Consider the following 23,140-nt stretch of genomic DNA (forward strand, 5'->3'; position numbering starts at 1 on the left):
CAGTTGGAGCAAGAGCATCTTCATATGGCACAGGTCAAGATGGTGGAAGGTAAAGAGCCAGTCTTGACCGCACAGTGGTGGACGGAGCAACTGGCAGACTTCCTGAATGAGAAGTGCAGCTGGCAGAGGAGGGAAGCCCAGGAGGACCTAGCCAAGGCTTTGGAACCACTAAAAGCAGGAATCGACTGTGTGGAACAGAGGCTGGAGTCTTAGGGCTAATAGGGAAGTGGAGGAGACGGTGGGGGAGCATGAGGAGCAGCTTGCCTCTTTGGCGGCCGAAAAAGGTGAGAAGCAGGATACTCAGAAACGGTTAAGGGAGAAGGTGGAGGACCTAGAGAGTCGCTCCAAGAGACAGAATTTAAGAATTGTGGCGATGCCTGAGGGCATCGAGGAAGTGGACGCTGACTCGTACGTAGCCAATGTTGGAGAGGTTGATGGGGGAGTGGGCCCTTGACCGGCCCCTGGAGGTCGACTGAGTGCACGGGGTGCTGATGAGGAAGCTGCAGGCGAACGAGCCACCAAGGGCGATGGTGGTGCGTCTCTTCCGGTTCCTGGATAAGGAAAAGATATTGAGATGGGTGAGGCAGACGAGGAGGTGCACCTGGGAAGGGAACGAGCTTCGGGTGTACCAGGTCCTGGGTGTGGACTTGGTGAAGAGGAGAGCTGGGTTCATTGGGTGAAGGTTGCCCTCTTTAAGAAGGGGGTGAAGTTTGGGATGCTGTACCCGGCCCGCCTCTGGGTGACTTTTAACAATCAATAACATTATTTGGGAACGCCAGAGGAGGTGATGGAATTTTTAAGAGACAATGGACTGGCAGGAGAAGGAGGACACTGAACTTTGGAGGAGGTATGAGGTGATGTTTGCTTTATCTGTCTTTTCGTGTGATGGCTGTTGGAGGACCTTTCTCCTGTGAGATGTTTTGCTGGGTTTGGTGACGGGATGCTTGGGGAGTGTCGAGGGTGAGTGCACCTTTTTTTCTGTTTTTGTGTTGTTTGTTCCATGGACGTATGTGAGCGGGGGATGGGGGTGTATCAGTGGGTGGGGGGGTAGGAGGCTCAGAGGCCTTGGGCAGGGGCTGTAAGGCTAGCTGGGCGGGCTAGCTAACGGGAGCACAGTGGGAGGTGGCCAGGTGATTAGCGTAGGAGGATGGGGTTGTTGTTTTGTTTGTGGAAGGAGGAGGGGCTGCTGACAAAGGTGTGGCTGGTGTGGCGCAGCAAGAAAAGGAATGATGACGATGGCATCCGAATGTGGACCGGGGGGGGGGGTCACGTGACACGGGCTGGCCCAAAAAAGGATATGGTTGATCGGCAGGGGAGGAGGTGGGGTGCTCCCCCGACCAGGCTGGTCACATGGAATGTGAGAGGGCTGAATGGGCCAGTCAACGATTGCGTATGTTCGCACACTTGAGGAGCATGAAGGCAGATGTGGCTTTTTTACAAGAAGTACATCTGAAGATCGGTGATCAGACAAGTTTAAGGAAAGGGTGGGTAGATTAAGGGCGGGATTCTCCGAGCCCGCACCGGGTTGGAGAATCGCCAGGGATGCGGGAAATTTCCGCCACGCCGCTCCGACGCCGGGATGCAATTCTCCGGCTCTTTAACTCTGAAGACTCAAAACGTAAACTCTGTTTCTCTCTCTCCAGATCCTGCTAGATCTGCTGAGTCTTCCCAGCATTTTTAGTGTTTATATTCTATCACGCTCTTGACTTGTGCCTTGGAGATGGCGGACAGACTTCAGGGAGTTAGGAGATGAGTTACTAACTGCGAAATCCCCAGCCTCTGACCTGCTCTTGTAGCCACAGTATATATATATGGCTGATCTGATTCAGCCATATATATCTGGTTCAGCCATATAGCGGGTGATTCACTGATGGCAATGTCACTGAGTGTCAAGGGGAGGTGGTCATTGCCTGGCACTTGTGTGGCATGAATGTAACTTGCCACTTATTAGCCCAAATCTGGATATTGTCTAGTTCTTGCTGAATTTGGACAAGGACTGCTTTAGTATCTGATAAGTGGGCAGCACGGTAGCACAAATGGATAGCACTGTGACTTCACAGTGCCAGGATCCCAGGATCGATTCCCTGCTGGGTCACTGTCTTTGTGGAGTCTGCACATTCTCCCCATGTGAGTGTGGGTTTCCTCCGGGTGCTCCGGTTTCCTCCCACAGTCCAAAGATGTGCATGTTAGGTGGATTGGCCATGATATATTGCCCTTCGTGCCCAAAAAGGTGAGGAGGGGTTGTTGGGTTACGGGGATAGGTTGGAAGTGAGGGCTTAAGTGGGTCGGTGCAGACTTGATGGGCCGAATGGCCTCCTTCTGCACTGTATGTTTTATGTAAGTGGCGAACGGTCTGAACATTGTGCAATCATCAGCAAATATCCCCAGTTCTGACGTTATAATGGAGAAAAGGTCATTGATGAAGCAGCTGAAGATGGCTGGGCCTAGTACACTACCTCGAGGAACTTAAGTAATGATGCCCTGAAGCTGAGAGGATTCACCTCCAACAACCACAACCATCTTCCTTTGTGCCAGGTATGACTCCAACCAATGGGTAGTTTTCCCGTTTCACATTGACCCTAGTTTTGCTGGGGATCCTTGATGCTACACCTGATCAAATGCTGCTCTGATGGCAAGGGTTGTCACTCTTACCTCACCTCTGGAGTTCAGCTCTTTTGTCCATGTTTGAACCAAGGCTGTCATGAAGTTGGGAGCTGTGTGGCCCTGACGAAATGCAAACTGAGCGTCAGTGAGTAGGTTATTTCTGACCAAGTGTTGCCTGATAGCACTGTCCATGAACCCTTCCATCACCTTGCTGATGATTGAGTCGACCAATGGGGCAGTAATTGGCTGGGTTGGATCTGTCGTGCTTTTTTGTCGATAGGACATACCGTGGCAACTTCACACAATGTTGTGTAGGTGCCAGTGTTGTAGCTGAACTGGAATAGCTTGGCTAGGAGCGCAGCTAGTTTTGGAGGACAAGTCTCAAGTACTATTGCTGGAATGTTGTCTGAACCCACAGCCTTTGCAGTATCCAGTGCCTTCAGCTGTTTCTTGTTATCACATGGAGTGAATCAAATTGGCTGAAGGCTGGCATCTGTGATGCTTGGGACCTCAGGAAGAGGCAAAGATGGATTGTCAACCAGGCACTTCTGGCTGAGGTTGGTGTGCTGGGCTCTTCAATCATTGAGAATGGGGATATTTGTGGAACCTCCTCATCCAGTTATTTTTTTAAAAAATTGTCCACCACCATTCACAACTGGATGTGGCAAGACTTCAGAGCTTGGATCTGATCCATTGGCTGTGGAGTCATTTAGCTCTCAATGCTGCATGGATTGTTTGGTACACGTAGTTTTTTGCTGTAGCTTCACCAAATTGACACGTCATTTTTAGGTATGCCAGCCACTGCTCCTAACAGGCCCTCCTGCACTCTTCATTGACCAGGGTTGATTCTTCGGCGTGATGGTCATGATAGAGTGGGGGAATGTGCTGGGCCATAAGGTTACAGATTGTGGTTGTGTACCTTTCTGCTGCTGCTGATGGCCCACAGCATCTCATGTATCCCTTGTTTTGAGTTGCCACATCTGTCGCCAATCTATCCCATTTGGCACTGTAGTAGTGTCACACATAATGGAGGGTATCCTCAATGTGAAGACCAGACTTTTTCTTTGCAGGAATTGTGTGGTGGTCACTCCTACCAATGCTGGACAGATGCCTCTATAATGGTAAATTGGTGAGGATAAGGTTTTTCTCCCGTTGGCTTCCTCACCGCCTGTCACAGGCCTAGTCTAGCACCTATGTCCTTTAGGCCTCAGTCAGTTTAGCCAGTAGTGGTGCTACTGAGCCACTGATGGACACCAAATTCCCTACACGTGTACATTCTGTGCTCATGCCACACTCAATTCTTCTTCATAGTGGTGTTCAATATGAAGGAACACTGGTTCATTTGCTGAGGGGCATGGGAGACAGTAGGTGGTAATCAGCAGGAGGTTTCCTTTTCCATGTTTGACATGATGCCATAGGATGTCAATGCTGAGGACTCCCTGGACTACTCTCTTGACTGGGTGCCACTGAACATCACCTCTGCAGGACAGACCCAGGGATGGTGATGGTGGTGTCTGGGACATTGTCAGATATGATTCTGAGTATGATTTTGTTAGCTGACATGGTGGGATTTGAACCTGTGTCCCCAGAGCATTAGCCTAGGCCTTTGGATTAGTATTACCACTACACCACAGCCTAACTTGCCGATAAGAATGTTTGCACGGGTGGTCCCAAATACTCTGACATAAATCATGGATTCAGGTCTTATTTTGGGTTCTGATATCTACAAGAAAGGGACAGGATTACTGACTGGCTACCTCATTGGTAGCTAGTGGAAACTCCTGTTATGGGATTATTTTGGGCTTCATGTAAGCAATATACAGTCAGTTCTGGTCCTGAAGATAACAACTTGAGACCCCCATGTTTACACGTGGATATCTGAGTTAGTTTTCAAATGATAGTCCATTCCATAGGAATAGGAATTCAGCCCTTCGAGTTTATTACACCAATCAATAAGATCCTGGCTGATCCTTAACTTAACTCCCCTTATTCATCTTTGTTTCTGAGTGAGAAGTGAGTTTATAATTTGAAGTTTACATTTAAAGAGAAAATGACTGGCATCTTCATTATCTATTGGAGAGAGAAGAGTAGAGAAATTTGTGTTACACTATTTTAAAATATGTACTGTTCAATTATTTGTCTTATTTATATGTACAAAACACCTTTATAAGTTGAGAGGATGGGTTTCAGTTTGGTAAAAGTTCACATTCAATTTACCTTTTAAAAGTAGTGGCTGATGATGCATTTCAATAGTTCTCTGTTACAATCCTTGCAAGTTAATTATTATTTACCTAGAAATTGAGTCGAAAAAAATCATGCTCTGGATTGTAGGGAACATATAGAGTTTAATGAGATGCCTGATGATGATAAACTTGTGAAATTATCTCCTGTAAAAACCCAAAAACATGACACAGGCTAAAAGAAAGTTGTTATAAAATTAAAATAATAAATCTCCCAGTATTGATGACATTTATGGTCTGAGTGAGACTTTAGCGATATTCCTTATGAAAGAGTCAATGAATAATGTAGACCCAACAGGTTGAAAATAGGTTAACAAGGTATTCATTTTCAAAAAGAGTAACTGACCCCAGCATCAAGGACTCAGTTATAAAGAGTTGATTGAAAGAATATCTTAAAGATGCATGTAAAATAATAAACAATTGAGAAGGTACACTGAGTGAATTATTTCAATCTAAAATGTGAGACTAGAACAAGGGGAATAGGTGCAAATAAAATGAAAAGTTAGAACTGATTCCCAGAAGATTTTCTTCACACAAAGTATGCTTGTGAGATGCAGATGGCACTCATTGTTGGAGCAGAGTCAGCATCAGAATAATGTAGATCAATATCTCTGGTACTTAGGAGGAGGTATGGAGTGAGGTACTGCGGAGGGTGAACGCCACATCATTGGGTGCGAGACTGATTCAGCCTGATACAAAGCAGTGTTTCAAGCGTACCTCACTCAGGCCAAGAGAGTCGATTTTTTTCAGGGTGTGGCAGATAGGTGTGAGTGCTGCTTGGTCCGCTCACCACACAGACACATGTTTTAGTCCTGTGCAAAATTGGAGGGGGTTTTGGCGGTCGTTTTTGAACATCATGTTAGCGATCTTCAGAGACTTTTTCCCCGGGTGGAACAAACCATTACAAGGAGACATAAATTTAAGGTGAAAGGTGGAAGATATAGGAGGGATATCAGAGGTAGGTTCTTTACCCAGAGAGTAGTGGGGGCATGGAATGCACTGCCTGTGGAAGTAGTTGAATCGGAAACATTAGGGACCTTCAAGCATCTATTGGATAGGTACATGGATTACGGTAAAATGATATAGTGTAGATTTATTTGTTTTTAGGGGCAGCACGGTAGCATTGTGGATAGCACAATTGCTTCACAGCTCCAGGGTCCCAGGTTCGATTCCGGCTTGGGTCACTGTCTGTGCGGAGTCTGCACGTCCTCCCCGTGTCTGCGTGGGTTTCCTCCGGGTGCTCCGGTTTCCTCCCACAGTCCAAAGATGTGCAGGGTAGGTGGATTGGCCATGATAAATTGCCCTTAGTGTCCAAAATTGCCCTTGGTGTTGGGTGGAGGTGTTGAGTTTGGGTGGGGTGCTCTTTCCAAGAGCCGGTGCAGACTCAGGGGGCCGAATGGCCTCCTTCTGCACTGTAAATTCAATGATAATCTATGATTAATCTAGGACAAAGGTTCGGCACAACATCGTGGGCCGAAGGGCCTGTTCTGTGCTGTATTTTCTATGTTCTATGTTCTATCTTAAGTATTGAGCTGGAGCCCTGTCCTTTGGTGGCTATTTTTGGAGTTTTGGATGTGCTGGAGCTGTGGATGGGTACAAGGCTGGGTGCCCTTCCCTTCACATCGTTGGTGGAGTGGAGGCAGATCCTGCTGGGTTGGAGGCTAGCAACGCTGCCGTGTGCTTCGGTGTAGTTAGGGGTTTCGATAGATTTTGCACCTCGTGAAGGTCAAATACACATCGTGACAGAGTTAATTGAAGCGTTCAACTGGAGAATGTGGCTGTTTATATTGTAATTTAGAGAGTTGGTCACTGTCAGCTGTTAAAGTGGGGTGGGGGTGGGGGAGAAGAAGACGGGTGAATACACGGCGGGGGGAGAAGAGGGGTGAATACGCAGCGGGGAGGGTTTGTTTCTTGGTTTGAGGGGTTGCTTTTGGAGACTTTGGTTGTTTGCATCTAGTTAAGGGTTATTGTTTATTTTAGTAATTTTCAAAAAAGGTTTCTGATACTTTACTTAAGGAGTGTTATACTTTTCTGATTTTCCCTGTTTCATGAGGGATAAGTGGAATGTTGATATGCTTACAAAACAAGGGACTGGCAGCACAATTACTAATTGCAACTTTTACAATGTTTAAACCAAATTACAGAGTTTGAGTCTACCATTTTCTATTGCGTACAAAGGTGAATAAGGTTGTCAGAGAAAAAAATATAAAGCAGGAGTGGGGGAAAACTGTGGCGTGTGGGCACAGTATCTGCCTCGACAGGGATTAACAGATCACATGTCAGCACATGACATTGTGAGATTTTTGTACAGTCTGTCAAACATATTGCTTGTGTATCAACTGGAAGAGGTCTGGACTCGGTTGTATGTGCAGAATGTGGAACGAAGAAGAATAAGTATTAGCATAAATAAATGGCTACACAGATTACCATATCATTGACTGCACTAGGTTTGCATTTACACTCTAAGAATTCATAGTGATTTGGAATGACATTAATAGATAAAATGAATTGTGTCTAGGTGTCGGATAAACATGCACAGTGTTCTGTCCCTCATGAGCATGCTTCTACAATAGCATTGACAAAACACCAGAAACAGCGTAGCTAATCTAGCTCTAAATTATGGAATGAAGGCAAATGTCTCCCCTTATAGAAGATCAGAAAATTACTCTCCCTTAACCTGATAACTTGAATTCCAAAAATTAATAGTCTAACCACCTCTATTATATGCAAGTAAAGCCTTTTCTGTTTGTTTTTACATCTTGCAATGTGAATAAGCTGCTCAGTTACCCTCTCAATCTGGGAATGTTGGTGGGGGTTAACCCTTAAGAATTGTCCTGGAGTCTGGCAATTACAATTTCCTGGACACAGCTCCCACAAACCCTGGAAAGTATCTGAAAGCGAAAGAAAAGTTTTTTTTTCCATTTTCTTTAACACTTTACTTATATATATAGATGGTAAAGGGCTATTTGACTGACAGTCTGAATCATCCAATGGGGTATAAAGAAGCACCTGTTCACTTTATAATTGATGTGGAAAGGCAGTGTGCCATGACGATAGTTGTGTTGGGCGATGGCAGCAGTGTGTGGGGGTGGGGGTTTAGTAGCAGCAGGATCAACCAACGTTGACAACCCGAGGTTAAGAAAGCAGAACAAAGCAAACAACAAAATTCATGAAAATGTTAAATAAAAATTGGGGTCAGGTATCGTTATTGCCTTCCTTTCCTAATTTACAGCACACAGAATCTAATTAAAAGGTAAACATTTCTACAACTTTCACAATGCATTCAGCAAAAGAAACTGCCTGTCAAGTTTCTGACAGAAACATGATGCATAGCACCATCAATGAAGATTTGTTTAACCACAGATGCCAGCTGGTGATATCCACATTCAGTTGCTCAAATACCATTGCTGACGTGTGTACGCTTGTATTGAAGGCACTTCCTGAATATTTTACTGTATCATGAGCTAGGTTGCATGGCAAAAGGTATATTCATGCACAGTGCAGCAGCAACTGCTAATTTAAAACATAGTGTAATAGATTCTGAAAAAACAGACAACCCTTTCATTCCTAACACTTGGCAATGAATACCCACTGGCCTAAGATCACAATGGTTCCTTTTAAAATTAATTACACAATAATCTGACAATCATTAAATAGAAAGATACAGATCCTCTTTAGAACCCACCACAGTATTGGTGTATCAATTCAAACATCTTAAAGTATAATTCAAGTATTCTACTGCACATCCATTATGGAGCAATGTATATGGTGGAATGACATAGGCTAACATCTTTAGCAATGTCAGCGATGGGATTGGTGCACTTGTAGTCTGCCAAGGGACTGATTCTATGTCAATGACCTCAGTTTCAGCTGATCCTTTCCATTTGTTGTTTCTGGAATATTTAGGTGACCAATAATGACCTAAGCTTTCCTCCTTTCTATTTAAGAGGTTTTCTTTAAAGGTAAATTAGTAGTTAACAAAGATGTCAATCAAAATCTTCCTCAGAAAATAATGACATATTAATACGGTAGCACATGGTTAGCACTGCTGCCTCACAGCATTAGGGACCCTGGTTCGATTCCTGCCTTAGGTGACTGTCTATGTTGAGTTTGCACTTTCTCCCCATGTCTGCGTGGGTTTCCTCTGGGTGCTCCGGATTCCTCCCACAGTCCAAAGGTGTGCAGGTTGGGTGGTATTACAAGGAGAGGGTGGGGGAGTGGGCCGCCGTAGGGTGCTCTTTCAGAGCGTCGGTGCTGACTTGGTGGGCCGAGTGGCCTCCTTCTGCACTGTGGGAATTCTATGGTTCTATTGCATCAGGCCATTATTCATGTGTAAATTATCCAGTAAGTTCAGGGGTATTGAGATGTGGTACGAATTGCAGATCTCCAGAACTTGCTGGTCAATTTATGATGCTTCATGTCTTTGCACAAGCTGCACATTGAAGAATTGAATAGAATTTCATTAGAATCGCTACAATGCAGGAGGCCATTCAGCCCATCGAGTCTGCACTGACTCTCTGCCTAGGTTCACTCCCCTGTCCTATCCCCGTAGCCCCACATAACTGCACATCTTTGGACACTAAGGAGTAATTTTAGTATGGCCAATCTACCCGACCTGCACATCTTTGGACTGTGGGAAGAAACCGGAGTACCCGGAGGAAATCCATGCAGACACATGGAGAATGTGCAAGCTCCACACAGATGGTCACTGCCAGAATTGAACTCACGTTCCTGGGAGGCAGCAGTGCTTGTAGCCTCACTGTTATTTCTAAGGAACTTGCTGGATTTGTACATTAACTGTTTATTAAACTCACCATCGAATGTTGGGCTCACAATTAACAGTGCACATAGCCTTTCAACTGAATGGCTCTGTCTAGTGTCCAAGTACATGCATCATACCTTTTTCCGGCACATAAAGTCTCTGATTGAACCAGATTAAGTGATATGGTACTCCAAACACACTCAGGGATTCCCATAGCTCTACATGGTGGACTGAATCAGAGGCCTTTGCACAGCCTACAAAGAGTATCCATAATTACTTGACATTGTGCTTTTTGGCATACTTTTCAATTATGTTGCGCAGCACTAGAATGGCATCTAATATCCCTTTGCCAGCGGTGAAACTGAACTGTTGCTCAACTATTGCTGGTGTAATGAAGTACGAGAGCCTTTGTCTGATCTTTTCCAGGAGCACTTTTGAGGCCTAGGCCTGGAATTTAAAAATAACGTCGAACTGCCCCCTTGTTGCCAACGTGGTGGAAAAGGCCTGATTCGGAGGTCCTGCTCCCAAATACGGCACCTACCATTTTTGTGAGAGTGGGAAATGGGCCCAATTCTGGATTCATTCATGCACATTTTACAGAGGGGCACTGCCCATAGAGAGCTCCCTCCTTCCCCAGTATTGGTGCCGAGCCCCATGAATTGAAATCCACTTCTCTGACACCAATCTTTGAGCCACTCATTCAACCCTCTGATCGTATTTACTCAATGTCAATTTACATGTGGTTCAGGTGGTGGCCCAGAGATGATTACATTTGTGGTTCTGCCGATTAATTTAGTTGCGGACATATGTTCAGAAGTTAATTTCAAGGTCCAATATGACACCAAGATTGCCAACACGGTAGTTCAGTCTCAGACAGTCAGCAGCGAGAGGGATGGAGCCGCTAGCTGTGACTGGGACTGAAGACATAGCTTTAATCGTTTCAATATTTAATTGGATGATTTCTTCTCATCCAGGCCTGGACATCGGAAAAACAGTAAGGAGTTGAGAGAGATGGGGTTGAGTAGAGCTGGGTAGCAGCAGTGTGCAAATTAACAATGTCACCAAGGGGTAGCATGTAGATGATAAACAGAGAGTGCCCAATGATACATTGGGGGGGGGGGGGAATGATGATGACACCAGAGAAATTGGACACGATTCTCTGGCCTCATTACGTTCCCGTTCAAGCGTAACAAGGCCGGTGAAAAATGGGAGAGGCCACAAACGAGATCTGGGCCGGGTGGCAAACAGTTTGCGATGCAACTGGCCCGTTCCCGTAGGCGAAATCGGGAACTAACCGTAGCGTACGAGAAACCAATTATCACCACTTGAGCCCAATTTCCATACAATTAAGCGAGCCACCCCTTATCCAACGACCTCCCGTGATTCAGCGGCCTCCCCAGCTAGTGCTCAAGCTGGCACAGATTACTACTCCTTTTGAAAAATGTGAACCTGACGGAAGGGCTTCCGTAGGGAGCCGAGGAGGTGAGTAGCAACTTTTGCTTACAGGCAAAGAGTCCAGGTGTGCTGGGCTTGCCAGCACAGAGCTCGGCAGAGGGTGGGGGCACTCCGCAGTGGTGGGCTGCCAAGGGTGAGTGGTGGGGGAGACGCTGGGTGGGGGGGTTGGGGAGCAACCGGGGGGCAATTCCTCGCAGCACCACATTGCCAACCCCTGGATCCCAACCCCTTGTCCCTGCCTGTTTGCCCCACCGAGGAGAAATGAGCACTTGACACATGCCAAGTGGATTCCCATGGGTGGGTGGGCCATGTAGCATGTATCATTGCCTAGCATTCCAATCACACCTTGATGCCTGGACACTGTGTAGGGGTCAACACCACACACGCAGCAGCCAACATTAAAACACCCAGGGATGGGACACAGCTCCGGGGGCATGTCCATGGCCGGAGGCTGGGTGAGCGCCACAGGGGCAGGAGTCAGCCCGCATTGCGGAAGAAAGCGACAGAAGCATCATAATGATTGTGCAAAAAGTTGTTTAATGTGTTGTATAATACTCCATTCCTAATAGTGCCAAACCCCCCCCCCCTCACCCTTAACCTTTGCCTTCAGTGATCCTCAAGGTGTTTTGCCCTCCTAGCTCTACCACTACGTCTTGGTGTTTCCCTTGGATGCACATGTGAGGCGGGGGCAGCCAGCTGCTTACCTCGTCCCTTGTCGCTCGAAGTCCCTGGCGGGCGTACTCTGGGGCTGAAGGGCCTTGGCTCACTTTTCGGCAGCACATGCACAGCCGTGCCACCCTGTCCTTTGTGCTGCCTGGAAAACGCGGCCTCATCAGAACGGTGGAGCTCGGGGGAGCTGGTGGCCACCGCCGCCATCCCATGGGATGGGTCTAGGTCGGCACTCAGCGCCACCTCCTCCCGATTGGTGCCCATAGGGCCCTGGGGTTCACCTTGGGTACGGAGGGGCAGCTGTTTCAAGCCCCAGCTGCCACTGCATCATCTGGCTCTGCCAATTCTGGCGGTTCCCCATGTTCCGCACCATGGTGCCGACACCCTCAGCTATGCTCCTCAGTGACTGGGAAATGCTCTGCAGCACCTTGGCAATGCCCACCTGCGACATCAGCCATTCATATCTCAGAGTGGGTCATGTCCCGCAGAACCTCACCAAGGTCTGCCTGGCACTGGGTCACATTGCCCAGTGAGGCAATTATTCTGTCGAGGCCCTCAGCCATGACCTTCACCGGCTGCGCCATGCGTTGGGCACCTTCACTAATGGTGCTGACATTGTGCACCAGGCTCTCCACTGCGTTCGCCACTCTAGCAGTGTTGGCCTCGGTGCCACTCATTGCCGGCGACATCTCCTGCACCCATAGCCTCTGGGACACCTCCAAGCGGCGACGGATCTACTGGAGTGACGCTGACATATCCCTCTGAATGTCCCAGCCGCTTCCTATCGTCTCCTTCAGCTCCAAGTAAACCTGTTCCAGAGGCTCAGCATCAGGCTGGGACCCAGCTGGGTCCTGGGATCAGGCAGCTCTCCGATTGCTGTCCCTTCTGGGGCTTCCTGCCTCCACCATATGTACATCATCAGCAGTGTGGTGCTCACCAGATTGTTCCCCAGAAGCCTGACCACTAACATGTCCCACCGAGATGTGTGTATCTGCACTGGTGGAGGATGGGGATGACAGCTGTTCCACGACCACGGTGGCATCCTCGGAACTCTCCTCCGAGGTGGTCTCCTCAGAGTCAGGAGAGGGGGCCACCCTGGATGGGCCGGTGCCGTCGGCTGGAGGACCTGCATAAGAATGGACATGTGGTCAGTGGGCGGGATGGGTCATTCTGTAAGGTAATCACTACTCACGTTTGACAGGTCGCCCGGGTGGAGCAAGGTGGTTCTTCACCTCTGTGGCGTCCGCCAGCCTCCACGTGGGTGACCGATCTGTCCTCGGTCACCCCAGGCACCTCCAGGGCCCGCTCCTCGAAGGAGGTGAGGATTCTCAAGTCCAGCACCCCACTGCCAGTCTTGGCCCTCTCCTGCCGATTATGGGAGAGCTTTTCCTGAGGAGACACAGAAAGAGCATCTTTAGCCACACGTGTGGTTCAGTGGTGGGAGAGGGGGTATGAAGGCGGGGTTGGGGTGAAGGGCGAGGGAGGGCTGGGCGTCACTTGGAGAGTTGGGGAGTGGATGCTCCCTTGGGGTGGGGTGGGGGGGGAGGTGTTGTTGTCTACTCATTCGTGCTGCCCGGTGTAGGTCACTGACCTTCTTCCTGCACCGCTGGCCAGTCCTCTTTGTTATAATGCTGGAACTAACGGCTGCCGCCACCTCATTCCAGGCAGCACTGGCTGCCTTGTGGCTCACCCTCCGGGATCCCCGGGGGAACAGGACATCCCTCCTGGTTTCCATCGCTTCCAGGAGCTACCCCAGATCAGCGTCCCCGAGTCTTGGGGCCAGTCTCCTCAGCACCATTATTGCGAGCTGGCGTTGGCTGAGCAAGTGCAGTTTAAGTGCTTAGTTAGTGGGGGGCTGTCGAGCGCGGTCCTGGCAAATCGGCTGACGAGACGTTATTTGCGGCGAGAAGCCCCCGAGGCCTCGTTAAGAGGACCAATTAACATTGCATTGTGTTACCGGTTTCACTGGACTGAGCGCCGGGAAACACATGGCCATTCGCGCTCGCTACAACACTTGGAAATCTTTCCAGAAAATCACGCCCAATAAATCTGGAATTCTCTAACCCAAAAGGGTTGCGAATTCAACATCACTGAAAATATATATAAGGTTGAACTAAGCAGATTTTTGGTCTGTCAGGAAATCAAGGGAAATGGGGAGTGAGTGGGAAAATGGAGTTGAAGTCCAAGATCAGTTGTGACTATGTTGAATGGTGCAGCAGTATGGTCAAATCCTGCTCCTATTTCGTATGTTCTTATGGAAGTGGGAGGAGTTGTCACTGTGGATGATATATTAACTGTGGTTAGATAGATATGAATGGGAGTGGGCAAATGCGGTGCACTAAGGTAGATAACAGGGAAGAGGTGTTGGAGGGGGATCTTGTGGTCAGCCAAAGCTGTGGATAAGTCAAGAAAGATGAGCAGTGATTGTTTACCTTTGTCACAATTATATTGGATGTAATTCCATGCATACATGTTATGCAAGCATAGCAAAGTCAATAATACTGTCATTATTTTTTTCCCACAGTGGATCAATGGAGAATCTTAACAACATTGACAGGGTATGAATTTGTGTGGGAAAATACAAAGGAAATACAATGTGGCAAATGATGAAGAAAGTTGACAGAACCTGAAATATGAAAGAATTAAAAACTAAAATTAAAATGTTAAAATTACCACGGTCCGGGGACATCCGGTGGGAGATGTTGGTGGAGGCCATACGTTGGGTGGCTCCTGCTAGAGATTTTGTTTTTTGGCCCGTTTTACCCAAATTATAGGGAGAATTTTATATGATTGATTGTTAGAAAAGTTGCAGCAACCAAAGGATGTTGAAATACCAGGAAAATAATCCGGGAAGAAAGGGTACGAGCAATAATCCATTGGTGAGCTCGGTGAGCAGTTCAGTGGGAGGAAAGGTGGCGGGAGCAAGCTCGCTGGGTGGGACTGTGCCCATAATATTGGATAAGCTGGCTGAAGTGATGGCGGGGGAGTTTGAGCGGCTGTTTTCCAAGCACTTTGGCAGGCATTGAAAGGAGATAATGGCCTCGCTTAAGGAATGGGTGGATGAGACTCTTGCCCCAATGAAAGAGGCTTTGGCAAAGACGTCGTCGATGGAAGTGCGGGAGCAGGGAGAGTCGTTGAAGGGAGTGGAGGAGGCATTGTCGCAGCAGAGTGACCAGTTCACCTCGATGGGTGAGGAGCTGCGGAGGGTGGTGGAGAGTAACAAAGAGCTGAGAGCCAAAGTGGAGGACCTGGAGACAGGTCACAAAGACAGAATCTGAGAATCGCGGGACTGCCTGAGGGGCTCGAGGCCGACAGAGTACTTTGCGGAGACGTTCACCAAGTTGTTGGGGGAGAAGGAGGACCCGCCCTCTACGAGCTGGACAGGGCTCACTGGTCGCTCTGGCCGAAACCAAATGCGAATGAACCACAAAGAGCTGTGATCATCTGCTTTCCAGGAGATTTCCAGCTACCAGGTGAAGGAAAAGGTGTTGAGATAGGTGAAGCTGAAGTGAGAGGTGAGGTGGGTAGGTGTTGGTATTCGTATATATTAGGATCTTAAAGCAGAGCTGGCAAGAAGGTGGGCGGCCTTTGGTCGGGCAAAGGCAGTGTTGTATAAAAGCAATGTGAGATGTGGGGTGGTCTATCCGGCGAAGCTGAGGGTTACACATAACTCCAGAAACTACCACTTTGAGGGGGCGGAGGAGGTGGAGGTGTTCGTGAAGGCTGAAAGATAGGGACTTTGTTGGTTTTTAACTTTGTTCCTTATTTCAGGTTGTGTTGGGGTGGGGGGGGGGGGGGGGGTTTGGGACTTCGGGTTAATTTGTTGCGATTTGTTTCTTCTTGGTTTGGGGGATTATGGTGTTGGGAGTGTGGAAGGTCTGGGTGTGGTTTTCTTTTTGATATTGGCCATGTGGGGGAGGGGTTCTGGCAGGGACCATCTCGCTGGTGGCTAGTAAGTTGGCTAGTGAATGGGAGTGAGGTGGGGAGAGGTATTGGAACCTGTATGGAGAGGTTTTGATGGGCCTGGGAGGTGTGAATGGTGGGGGATGAGGATGATGCTGGGAGAAGTGGTTTTGAGAGGAAGTGGCTGGGGGGTTTCTGGGAAGGGGATGAGTAGGCGGCTGATGGTGACTCGGGGTAGGACTGGGCCCCGCCTGTTGGGCAGGGCCACGAGTAACAATTATGACTGATAGGAGGTGCGGGGGTGAGAGACCCCCAGTCCGTTTGGTAATGTGCCAGGCTGGGGGGGGGGGGGGGGGGGGGGGGGGGGCAGAGAAGCGAGCGAGAGTTGCCTCGCATTTGAAGAGCTTGAAAGCCGACCTGATGCTGCTGCAAGAAACCCATCTGAGGGTGAAGGTCAGGTGAGACTTCGGAAGGGCTGGGTGAGTCAGGTGTTCTACTCGGGCTTTGATAGTAGGGCTCAGGGGTCGCAGTATTGGTGGGTAAGAGAATGAGGTTTCAGATGGAGAATATGGTAGCTGAGCAGGGGGGCATAGAACATAGAAAATACAGCACAGAACAGGCCCTTCGGCCCACGATGTTGTGCCAAACCTTTGTCCTAGATTAATCATAGATTATCATTGAATTTACAGTGCAGAAGGAGGCCATTCGGCCCTTTGAGTCTGCACCGGCTCTTGGAAAGAGCACCCTACCCAAACTCAACACCTCCACCCAACACCAAGGGCAATTTGGACATTAAGGGCAATTTATAATTGGCCAATTCACCTAACCCGCACATCTTTGGACTGTGGGAGGAAACCGGAGCACCCGGAGGAAACCCACGCAGACACGGGGAGGACGTGCAGACTCCGCACAGACAATGACCCAAGCCGGAATCGAACCTGGGACCATGGAGCTGTGAAGCAATTGTGCTATCCACAATGCTATCGTGCTGCCCTTAAGAACAAATAAATCTACACTATATCATTTAACCGTAATCCATGTACCTATCCAATAGCTGCTTGAAGATCCCTAATGTATCCGACTCAACTACTTCCACAGGCAGTGCATTCCATGCCCCCACTACTCTCTGGGTAAAGAACCTACCTCTGATATCCCTCCGATATCTTCCACCTTTCACCTTAAATTTATGTCCCCTTGTAATGGTTTGTTCCACCCGGGGGAAAAGTCTCTGACTGTCTACTCTATCTATTCCCCTGATCATCTTAGAAACCTCTATCAAGTCGCCCCTCATCCTTCTCCGCTCTAATGAGAAAAGGCCTAGCACCCTCAACCTTTCCTCGTAAGACCTACTCTCCATTCCAGGCAACATTCTGGTAAATCTTCTTTGCACCTTTTCCAGAGCTTCCACATCCTTCCTAAAATGAGGCGACCAGAACTGTACACAGTACTCCAAATGTGGCCTTACCAAAGTTTTGTACAGCTGCATCATCACCTCACGGCTCTTAAATTCAATCCCTCTGTTAATGAACGCTAGCACACCATAGGCCTTCTTCACAGCTCTATCCACTTGAGTGGCAACTTTCAAAGATGTATGAACATAGACCCCAAGATCTGTCTGCTCCTCCACATTGCCAAGAACTCTACCGTTAACCCTGTATTCCGCATTCATATTTGTCCTTCCAAAATGGACAACCTCACACTTTTCAGGGTTAAACTCCATCTGCCACTTCTCAGCCCAGCTCTGCATCCTATCTGTGTTTCTTTGCAGCTGACAACAGCCCTCCTTACTATCCACAACTCCACCAATCTTCGTATCGTCTGCAAATTTACTGACCCACCCTTCAACTCCCTCATCCAAGTCATTAATGAAAATCACAAACAGCAGAGGACCCAGAACTGATCCCTGCGGTACGCCACTGGTAACTGGGATCCAGGCTGAATATTTGCCATCCACCACCACTCTCTGACTTCTATCGGTTAGCCAGTTCGTTATCCAACTGGCCAAATTTCCCACTATCCCATGCCTCCTTACTTTCTGCATAAGCCTACCATGGGGAAGTTTATCAAATGCCTTACTAAAATCCATGTACACTACATCCACTGCTTTACCTTCATCCACATGCTTGGTCACCTCCTCAAAGAATTCAATAAGACTTGTAAGGCAAGACCTACCCCTCACAAATCCGTGCTGACTATCCCTAATCAAGCAGTGTCTTTCCAGATGCTCAGAAATCCTATCCTTCAGTACCCTTTCCATTACTTTGCCTACCACCGAAGTAAGACTAACTGGCCTGTAATTCCCAGGGTTATCCCTAGTTCCTTTTTTGAACAGGGGCACGACATTCGCCACTCTCCAATCTCCTGGTACCACCCCTGTTGACAGTGAGGACGAAAAGATAATTGCCAACGGCTCTGCAATTTCATCTCTTGCTTCCCATAGAATCCTTGGATATATCCCGTCAGGCCCGGGGGACTTGTCTATCCTCAAGTTTTTCAAAATGCCCAACACATCTTCCTTCCTAACAAGTATTTCCTCGAGCTTACCAATCTGTTTCACACTGTCCTCTCCAACAATATCGCCCCTCTCATTTGTAAATACAGAAGAAAAGTACTCATTCAGGACCTCTCCTATCTCTTCAGACTCAATACACAATCTCCCGCTACTGTCCTTGATCGGACCTACCCTCGCTCTAGTCATTCTCATATTTCTCACATATGTGTAAAAGGCCTTGAGGTTTTCCTTGATCCTACCCGCCAAAGATTGTTCATGCCCTCTCTTAGCTCTCCTAATCCCTTTCTTCAGTTCCCTCCTGGCTATCTTGTATCCCTCCAATGCCCTGTCTGAACCTTGTTTCCTCAGCCTTACATAAGTCACCTTTTTCCTCTTAACAAGACATTCAACCTCTCTTGTCAACCATGGTTCCCTCACTCGACCATCTCTTCCCTGCCTGACAGGGACATACATATCAAGGACACGTAGCACCTGTTCCTTGAACAAGTTCCACATTTCACTTGTGTCCTTCCCTGCCAGCCTATGTTCCCAACTTATGCACTTCAATTCTTGTCTGACAACATCGTATTTACCCTTCCCCCAATTGTAAACCTTGCCCTGTTGCACGTACCTATCCCTCTCCATTACTAAAGTGAAAGTCACAGAATTGTGGTCACTATCTCCAAAATGCTCCCCCACTAACAAATCTATCACTTGCCCTGGTTCATTACCCAGTACTAAATCCAATATTGCCCCTCCTCTGGTCGGGAGGGGCAGTAACAGTGTTTTGGAGGGGAGGTCAGTGTGGTGTTGGGTGTTCTAACACACAGAAGAGCCAACACAGTTGCATATGGTACAACGCTTGTTTATTTAAACTCACTATTTACAACTTGGTCTTTGCACTCTGCACGTGGGGGGCTCCCTGCTTGTGGTGTTTCAACAGCTCTTTCATGCTTCCTTCTCCCCAGACCTACTGACCTCCAGGTGTCGTGCTCGTGCTTTTTATGTGGTTGGTGTTCTTGTCTGTGATTGGTTGTGGTGTTGTGTCCTCTGATTTGCCTGTTAGTGTGTCCATCATGATGTGTGTGTTTGAATATCATGACATCCCCCCTTTTTACAAAGATATGTGCCTACGTGGTAATAAATATGATCGTGACGTGAGTGCATCTAAGAGTGTGTGTGTGTCGTGTGCAGCATGTGTCTATGACGGAACTATGTACATGGGGCGATGTCGAGTGCGTCACATGAATCCAGTTGTACCATAACATAACAGAAATGCGAACGAGAGAAGAAGAAAAAAAATTTTGAACAGTTGTCCAGTCAGACGACGTCTGGAACGATAAACAACAACAGGTTATCATGTAAAATTGTCCAACTTATTAAACATATGAACTGTATTATAAGTCCATTCTAATGGGTTTGCGACGAATTCGGGTTGACCGCCTTAAGGGTGGATCAAGAACCACCGGCTGCTGTGCAGGCATGGCCATGGGTGGCGATGGAAAGGGCGTGATGTGCGGCAGCTCCACAAAGTCATCCTCGGAAGCCTGTTGAGGATCTGGCGTGTTGTGTGGCTGTGAACGTGGAAGTCGGCGAAGGGCGCGCCGATTGCGGCGACGCACGGAACCATCCGGCATGCGAACCAGGAACGAGCGGGGAGCCACTTGTCGGAGGACTTCGGCCGGTGCTGACCAGCCACCATACGGTTGATGGACGCGTACTTTGTCTCCGGAGGACAGGGGGGGCAGGTCCGTCGCTCGTGTGTCGTACCGACCTTTCTGGCGATCACGCTGCAGTTGCATGTCCCGAAGAACCGCCTCATGGTCTGTTGTCGGTGCCAGGACGGAAGGTACCGTCGTCCTGAGGGAGCGACCCATTAGTAGCTGCGCTGGCGAGAGGCCCGTGGATAACGGGGCCGATCGATAGGCCAGCAAGGCAAGGTTAAAGTCCGATCCGGCATCAGCCGCCTTGCACAGGAGCCGCTTTGCGATGTGGACACCCTTTTCAGCCTTCCCGTTCGATTGTGGATGCAGAGGGCTGGATGTCACATGAGTGAAACCATATGCTGCGGCAAAGGACGACCATTCACGGCTGGCAAAACAAGGTCCATTGTCTGACATGACAGTCCTTGGAATGCCATGGCGAGCAAACGTTTCCTTGCAGGCCCCAATGACTGCGGACGACGTCAGATCATGGAGAGGCATGACTTCCGGGTAGTTTGAGAAGTAGTCTATAATAACAATGTAATCTCTGCCGAGCGCGTGAAATAGGTCAACACCCACCTTCGCCCAGGGGGACGTCACCATCTCGTGTGGTAGAAGTGTTTCCGGAGGTTGCGCCGGCTGAAACCTCTGACAGGTTGTGCAGTTGAGCACCATGTTGGCTATGTCTTCATTAATACCCGGCCAATATACCGCCGCCCGGGCCCTTCGTCTGCATTTTTCGACACCCAAGTGGCCTTCGTGTAGTTGACGAAGAATCATCTGGCGCACACTGTGTGGAATGACGATCCTATGCGATTTCATAAGGACCCCGTCTATATTGGTGAGATCATCTCGCACATTATAAAACTGGGGGCACTGCCCTTTTAGCCACCCTTCCGTCATGTGGCGCATCACTCGCTGCAGCAGAGGGTCAGTCGCCGTCTCTGCGCGTATGTGGGCCAGACAAGGATCATCAGCTGGCATATTTGCTGCTGTCAGAGTCACGTGTGCCTCAATTTGACGCACGAACCCCTCCGCATCTGGTGGTGTGCTCACTGCTCGGGAAAGAGTGTCCGCCACTATGAGTTCCTTCCCCGGAGTGTAGATCAGTTCAAAATCGTACCTCCTGAGTTTGAGTAAGATGCGCTGGAGGCGAGGAGTCATGTCGTTCAGGTCTTTGTTAATGATGTTGACCAGGGGGCGGTGGTCAGTTTCGACCGTGAATCGTGGCAGGCCATACACATAGTCGTGGAACTTGTCCAGTCCAGTTAACAAGCCCAGGCATTCTTTTTCGATTTGCGCGTAGCGCTGTTCGGTAGGGGTCATGGCTCGTGAGGCATACGCAACCGGGGCCCATGATGACGTGCTGTCTTTTTGCAGGAGTACCGCTCCAATACCAGATTGGCTGGCGTCTGTTGAGATCTTTGTAGGGCGAGTCGCGTCAAAGAAGGCCAGCACTGGTGCCGTGACCAGTTTGTGCTTGAGCTCCTCCCATTCCTGCTGATGCGACTGGTGCCAGTTGAATTCCGTCGATTTTTTTACGAGATGGCGCATGTTTGTTGTATGAGAAGCCAGGTTGGGAATGAACTTCCCAAGGAAGTTGACCATGCCCAGGAATCTTAAGACAGCCTTCTTGTCAGCCGGTCGTGGCATGGCTGTGATGGCGCTAACCTTGTCTGCATCGGGACGGACCCCGGACCTTGAGATGTGGTCCCCGAGGAATTTCAGCTCCGTCTGGCCGAAGGCACACTTCGCACGGTTGAGACGCAGGCCATTTTGCCGTATGCGGGTGAAGACACGTCGAAGACGATGCATGTGTTCCTGCGGAGTGGTGGACCAAATGATGATATCGTCCACATATACACGTACCCCTTCGATGCCTTCCATCATCTGCTCCATAATGCGGTGGAATACTTCAGATGCCGAAATGATGCCGAATGGCATCCGGTTGTAGCAGAATCTGCCAAAAGGGGTGTTGAATGTGCATAGTCTTCGGCTGGCCGGGTCCAGTTGGATCTGCCAGAATCCTTTGGACGCATCCAATTTAGTGAATATGTTGGCTCGCGCCATCTCGCTGGTGAGGTCTTCTCGTTTCGGGATGGGATAGTGTTCCCGCATGATGTTGTTGTTCAGATCTTTTGGATCTATACATATACGGAGCTCGCCAGAGGGCTTCTTTACACAGACCATGGAGCTGACCCATGGCGTGGGCTCCGTGACCTTGGATAGGACCCCTTGGTCCTGAAGAATCTGCAGTTGTGCCTTGAGGCGGTCTTTGAGAGGCGCAGGAACCCTGCGAGGTGCGTGAACGACAGGGATGGCGTCCGGTCTGAGTCGAATCTTGTACGTGTGTGGCAATGTCCCCATGCCTTCAAAAACCTCCTGGTTGTGAGCGAGGAGGGAATGGAGATTCGCGTGGAACTCAGCATCCGGGAAGTCGGATATCTCATCTGGAGAGAGAGACATGATGCGCTGTACCAGGTGAAGGACCTTACACGCTTGTGCGCCCAGTAACGAGTCCTTTGATGAGCCCACAACTTCGAAGGGGAGTGTGGCCGTGTACCTCTTGTGAGTCACCTGTAGCTGGCAAGATCCTACGGACGGGATAACGTTCCCGTTATAGTCAACCATCTTAAGCCGGGATGGTGTGATGAGTGGTTTGACCTTCATGGCCTGGACTGCAGAGTAAGCAATCAGGTTGGCGGATGCGCCGGTGTCCAGACGGAAGGCGACGCGCGATCGGTTGACCGTCAGGGTGGCACACCACTCATCGTCTGGATTGATGGCATTGACCTTGTTGACATCAATGACTGCAACTCTGAAGTCATCCTGGTCATCTGCATCACTTAACTGGAAGTCTTGATGCGTGGGCTGGACGGTCCTGACTCGTGTGCGAGGTTGTCGAGGATGCGCCGGATCCATGGGTTGAGCCGCACGACAGCGGGCTGCGTAGTGGCCTATCATGGCACATCTGTTGCACTGTTGGTATTTTGCAGGACATTGCCCTTTTAAGTGTAGACCTCCACACTTGCTGCACGTCATGACGTCACGGCGTTCGTTGCGCCACTGCGCATGCGCAGTGCGATCTTGCGGTGGGCGCGCCTGCGCAGTGCGTCCCTCGTTGTGGCCGTTATTCTTGGCGCGCACCTGCGCGGGAGACCGCGAAAAGCGCGGGAAGCGGCCGCTGTCGTCCGGGCCGTGGGGCGGGAAGAAATCGACGGCCTGGATGCGTTCAACGTCGTGGGCGGCCTGGCTTGCCGATTCGACGGCTGGGGACCCCCTCCGTGCCAACTCGGACGCCTGAAATCGGGCA

General features: G+C 49.2%; 1 protein-coding gene across 10 annotated transcripts in view; it reads right to left on the minus strand.

Moving 5' to 3' along the window:
• The window catches only part of LOC140429586 (guanine nucleotide-binding protein G(I)/G(S)/G(O) subunit gamma-7), a 336,292-nt gene that overhangs the window by 17,229 nt on the left and 295,923 nt on the right, over positions 1-23,140 (minus strand). For 7 of the 10 annotated variants that reach the window (XM_072516794.1, XM_072516793.1, XM_072516798.1 and 4 more), the window contains one exon: positions 12,923-13,119. The exons of the other annotated variants lie outside the window; for them this stretch is intronic. In XM_072516794.1, the coding sequence (XP_072372895.1) occupies positions 12,923-13,119 (197 nt within the window). The remainder of the gene's footprint in view (positions 1-12,922; positions 13,120-23,140) is intronic. 10 annotated transcript variants of the gene reach the window in all.

The sequence above is a fragment of the Scyliorhinus torazame genome, chromosome 9 (genome assembly GCF_047496885.1).
Source record: "Scyliorhinus torazame isolate Kashiwa2021f chromosome 9, sScyTor2.1, whole genome shotgun sequence".
Taxonomy (NCBI): domain Eukaryota; kingdom Metazoa; phylum Chordata; class Chondrichthyes; order Carcharhiniformes; family Scyliorhinidae; genus Scyliorhinus; species Scyliorhinus torazame.